The 5,542-nt window shown below is 37.0% G+C and overlaps 1 protein-coding gene across 1 annotated transcript; it reads right to left on the reverse strand.

Annotated features, from left to right (window-relative positions):
* Positions 1-624: 624 nt before the first annotated feature.
* Positions 625-3,060, reverse strand: LOC139315597 (proto-oncogene Mas-like). Its single transcript, XM_070941992.1, has 3 exons — positions 3,006-3,060; positions 1,766-1,826; positions 625-1,615 (listed from the first exon to the last, which is right to left on the reverse strand). Exons 1-3 carry the CDS (start codon positions 3,058-3,060, stop codon positions 625-627), a joined length of 1,107 nt encoding a protein of 368 aa, XP_070798093.1.
* Positions 3,061-5,542: the final 2,482 nt, after the last annotated feature.

Consider the following 5,542-nt stretch of genomic DNA (forward strand, 5'->3'; position numbering starts at 1 on the left):
GACTTGAAATCAACATACAAGAGTGGCTTACTATTAATAATAGGATAGGATAGGATAGGATAGGATAGGATAGGATAGGATAGGATAGGATAGGATAGGTTAGGATAGAATAGAATAGGATAGGATAGAATAGAATAGAATAGAATAGAATAGAATAGAATAGAATAGAATAGAATAGAATAGAATAGAATAGAATAACTTTATTGACAGTTTGAATGTACACTAATCAGCATACATGAAAATGAAATTTCGTTCCATACAGCTTGCAAAGGCTCACAGCCTCCAATATACACTCCATGAACCTGACATTATTATAGAAGCTACATATATTGAGTAAAAAAAAAAGAAATTAATTAATAATTATTAACTAATTAATGATTATTAATAATAAACTTATTATAAAATATAATTGAATGGTACTATGTCTGAAATTTTTCAATCTAAAAAAATGTCGTATTTTGTATTAAACAGCTAAACCATTTCAACTAAGACATTTCCTGTTAAACAAGTTCTTCGGATTGAAAGTACTTTGCTCAATAAATTTTATCACATCTGTCTGTTCTTAAGGAAAGCACATGTGATATCCCAAATAAGCTTTTACCTTAAAATATTGCATATGACTCTTCACAACCGGCTTTCATTCGTGGTTTCCCGATCTTCCATGCTTCCCTTCTCATCCTTGAAGACTCTTTGCAGAGCAACCTTGTAAGATTCCCTCTTCTTCCTCCCCACTAAGAAATAAAGGAGTGGGTTGATGCTGCTGTTGAGAACCGCACATCCTATCCCAACTGTCATGAGGAGGGGATTATAGGAAACAAAATATTCAAGGACATAAAAGACATCCATTGGGAGAGAAAGCAGGAGGAAGAAAAGAAGAGCCAGAAAAATGGTGGTGAGAAGTTTCCTTTGATTGCGTTGCATTTTAGACCTCATATGAATCATGAGAGTGACAGTAGACACAACCATGAGAGGTGTACACAGTAAACCATTCACAATCAGCTGGTAAAACAAAGGTGATCTTCCATAGGTTCTGGTCTGGTGGAGAATGAAGTGCACCCCAGAGAGCAGGAAAGAGAGGATCCAGATGAGGCTACAAACAAGTGTGGATAAATATGGCGGACGATGGCAGCGATGCCAGAGAGGGAAAAGAACAGCCACACACCTGTCCAGGCTGATGGCAGTCAGTAGAAACTGGCTGGCAGAATAGGTGAAGAAAAAGAACTCAAAAAATAAGAAGAAAAAGGCATTGAGAACATGTGTTTTCTGACTCAGAGTAAACACTGACACAAATATAGCTGCAGTAATGAGGGATGTGATGACCCCAAAATCAGCGATGGAGAGATTCAGGATGAAAGTGGTGAAAGGATTCCTCTTAATGGAAAAGGCCAGGAGATAAATTGTCATTCCATTTCCCACCAGGCCTAAAATGCAAATAAGGCCAATGAAGCCATTGAGAAGATTTTGTGTTAAATTATCAAACAGTTGATCATACGGAGAAGAAAAAAATTCTGGTATTTCAGAAACATTTGGAGCAATTCCAGTAGTATTGAAAGGCAAGTCGGTCGGTCCAGAACCACTTTCAGGACTTGGAGGAGTTATAAATATGTTCTGTATCCTAATAACACAAAGAAACAAAAAGAGAATCAGTCCTTGTTAGTGAAATAAATACATACTGTAGGAAGGCCCCACCCTATTCCTAGATTAAAATATTCTTTATTCTTAGTGTTAAAAAGAGGCAGAATATTTTGTATCGTAATATACTTACTCATATATAAAGCGTACCACAGGAGCGTAGCCCTGTGGTCTTAGTGGGATTGATGCATTACCTAAGGAAGCAATTATAGTAAGTCATTATTTTGATCAATAACAGCAGGTAGCAAAAATGCTAATGTGCTTTAGAAACTTAATCCACACAGATTTGTTTCTCCCTGAATGGGAGTCTGTGAAGGTATAAATAAAATATTCTGCAGTAGGTTTTTTTTCCCTCTCATTGCCCAGATGATCATTGGCCAATATTCAGTCTTTGTGATCCTCTAAGCTGCCTCAGAATTATTTCACCTGATAATTAATTCAAAACAATTTTAAAAATGCTCATTTTGAAAAGGAAACTATTTTTCCCACCCTTCATTTTCTTTGATTTTCAGAAATGCTTTTGGGCCTCTAATCATTTTTGTTCCTAATTAAAGAAGAACAAAGAGGTTGACTCCATCCCTTGTGTCCTTCCAAAGGACAATTCTGGGAGGATGTTGCATGCAGGAAGTGACAGGTATCAGAATTCTTAAATTCTCCATAGTTTATGAATAATTCCATCAGAAGCCATTTTGTGAATGCACTCCTGAATGTTTTCAAAATGCCAATGCAGTCCCCAACCTCAGGAGAGGGTAACAGGGACTCATGATTCGGTGATAGAGTTTCAATCTTGGAATAAGTTCATAAAGCATTAAGGACAATTATAGGAGGGTGTGGCCTGCAGGAAGCGACAGCTGTCAGTATGTTGGTATTTTCCGTAATACTTAGTTTATGAATAATTCCATCAAAAGCCATTCTGTGAATGCGCCCACTGAATGTTTTACAGATTAATAGATTAAAAGAGTTGGAAGGAACCTTGTAGATCATCTAACCCTTCCCCCCCTCCCCACACACACAAGCAAACAAATGACTGTCCAATTCTGACAAATGGCAGTTCAATCTCTCCTTGAAAGTTTCCAGTGATAACATGCCAATGCAATCCCCAACCTCAGGAGAGAATGGACAACTGGAATTCATGATTCAGTGATAGAGTTTCAATTTTGGAATAAGCATGAGGAACCCTTGAGGTTTTCGTTAAGAGTAGTACCCACAAAGGAAAGGAAATTTTATATATAATATAACTTTCATGCTATTCTTACCTTCTGAGTAATTAAATTGCTGCTCCATTATGCAAAAAAGTTCAAATCTGTGGATAAAATGGACCACCTGGGACACTGTAGTTTAAGGGAAAATATAATTGTTAAGAGAAAACAAACCTCCGATTGACAAAATGGCTGAAACGAACTGTGTTCTTGGGGAATCCAAAGTCATTGTTGGTTTGCCGTCCACACAAAATAGGTGTGACCTCTCCTACCTTTCAATCAAGCCATAAAATTTAGTTGCAGTTCAATACTAAAGGATTCAAAAGACCAGGAGTACAATTCCATAACCATAAAAAGGGAATTTAAAAAAAAAAATAAGAACAAATGTTTGTAAAGATAGCAGCCAACAATTAATAGCATGAGATTAGGAAAAAATAGCAATAGCAATTCTATTCTCTGCACCACCAGGGCTCTTCAGTAGATATTAAGATTTACGAAAGCCAGGGGTGAGAAGACTGGTATCATACCATTGTGAAAAAAAAATGCTGCTAAATTGAGTTCCATTATGGGCCTGCTGGATTAGCTGATCCCATACTAATTTAGTATCTGCAAAATGGTCCTTTTTGAGACCAGGGTAGGATTAGGAGCCCATATTAAGGAATCCTATCCTGGTCTCAAAAAGGAACGTCTTGCAGATAATAAATGACCTCAACATAAACTCTGCTCTTACTGCAGACGTACCTGGGGATGATAGGAAGAATCTCCAGATGGAACCAGCTGGTCTCGTTTGGACTCTAAGGATGAGATCTTTTCCTTATTAATCCGATGAATCCCGTTAGCTGGCACTTGATGAAGTTAGTCAGAAAGAGGACTTAAACTGGACCAACCTGCCAACTTTCTCTGAAGAATAAAAAGAACTTGCGTGACATTCTTGTCTGAAATTTGCAACTTCAAGTATTATTGCACACAACATGCAAAAGATGTAGGTAAGTAAGTAAGATTCCAGGAAACAATGCAAGTGTCAGGTTTCCAAGGGATGAAAGCCATTCAAAAAAGAAATATGCAAAGTTCATCTTCAAAAGCAAATTTCTTTTAGTTAGATAAGCATCAAATTGGCAAAGTCTGTTGTCATTCTGGATCTGACACAAACTGGAATTACACCACATAATATTGCAAGTTAGAAACATCCCTCAAAAGTCAAATTCTCCAATAAACACTCAATCCATATTTCCCGGTGTCTTCAGACTCCCCCTCCCATTCTCACCAGGAGCAGCCTCTGTTCCCAAGGGAAAGAAAGTCACCTAGCCAAAACAATCCTCACTATCTATTCGCTCCTTCCCCCCACCTTAAGAATGTGGCGAGCCCGAAAACCTCCCTTACATAGTAAAGAGAAAGAAAAGGAATAAATGAGTATAATAGAGAGCTAAATAAAATGGCTACACATATGTCAAATTTGCGCTCGTCAGCAAGCTTCCACCATTTTGCCCATTTAATCCTCCAAAATGTTCATTTTGTGTATCCCAAAATGTTCTTTAATATTGTTTAAAACAGTTAAAAATAATACAAACTAAGAAAGGAGAAAAAAAATCATATTTTATGCTCATCAGTAGTGACTGGTTCACACTGAAATATCAATAATACAAGATATTATAGGTTGTCCTTGCCTTAGGGCCACATTTGACCCTGGAATTGCAGTCATTAATCATTGTTAAAATTAAAGAAGACACCTTGTGATTCCTTGTTCAACTAGAAGAATCCTAGTACTTCCAGTTGTTAAATCATTTCACAATGGCTCAAGTCATTAAATGGATGAAGTCTCAGGTAAGAATCATTCCTCCCACCCATCTCATTTCCATCTATGTTCATGCACAGTGACAGTGATGGTGGCAGTTCCAGGTGTTCCACCACCCAGCTGATCTTCAGCACCAAGATCTGTTTCCAAGCTGGCAATCCTTTCCCTTTGCCCGCAGACTTCCCAAAAGAAAATAATTCATGATGCAGCTGCTGGGCATAACTGGCAAGTGAAGGAAATCAAGAACAGTACAACAATTTGTTTAGAAGAGCTTCTTTATTGCTGTTTGCGTAGAGACAGGAATCTTGCCAGACTAAAGCACACTCTGCATCTCTATCAGATAAATCCTATGCAGCTTTTAGAGAGAATCCCTTCTCAGCCTCTTTCTGCAGACCAATGGCTCGAGGCTGATTTGCTTTTTAGCTCCTTGAGAAAGAGGCCTTCCCTCCTGAAAACAGGTGTCCAATTCCATAGCACAAATCAGTATAAATATTTATTTTGGTCATAGACCAGAATAAAAAGGCTAGAATGCAAACAAAACAATGAACAATGATAAAATACATAAAGTGCAAAAATAGTTTGAAAAACTAATATCTATATCTAACTACAGTATCTCCAGCTACATCTATATGTCTGTATCTCTACCTCTACCTCTATCATCTCTATCTCTATCATTATCTTGATCTCTATCATCTATAACTATGTATCTCTATACCATTTATAATTCTATATCTATTTATCATCTGTCTATCATCATTATCTATCTATCTATCTATCTATCTATCTATCTATCTATCTATCTATCTATCTTTTTAGACACCCGCACCCATACCCTCACAACAAATCCTTAAAAAAAATCTTCTATTCAAAAAAAAAAAAAAAAAAAACAGCCATACAAAACTAAGAATAAAAATCCAGA

This window comes from Pituophis catenifer, unplaced genomic scaffold (genome assembly GCF_029215685.1).
Source record: "Pituophis catenifer annectens isolate HBS135680 unplaced genomic scaffold, rPitCat1.0.hap2 SCAF_3, whole genome shotgun sequence".
In the NCBI taxonomy this organism is placed as follows: Eukaryota; Metazoa; Chordata; class Lepidosauria; order Squamata; family Colubridae; genus Pituophis; species Pituophis catenifer.

Coding starts and splice junctions, on each gene's coding strand:
- LOC139315597 (XM_070941992.1), bottom strand. CDS start 3,060: ATGACTTTGGATTCCCCAAGAACACAGTTCGTTTCAGCCATTTTGTCA. Junction 1,827..3,005: donor AGCCATTTTGTCAATCGGAG/GTTTGTTTTCTC, acceptor TTGCTTCCTTAG/GTAATGCATCAATCCCACTA. Junction 1,616..1,765: donor GTGGTACGCTTTATATATGA/GTAAGTATATTA, acceptor TTGTGTTATTAG/GATACAGAACATATTTATAA.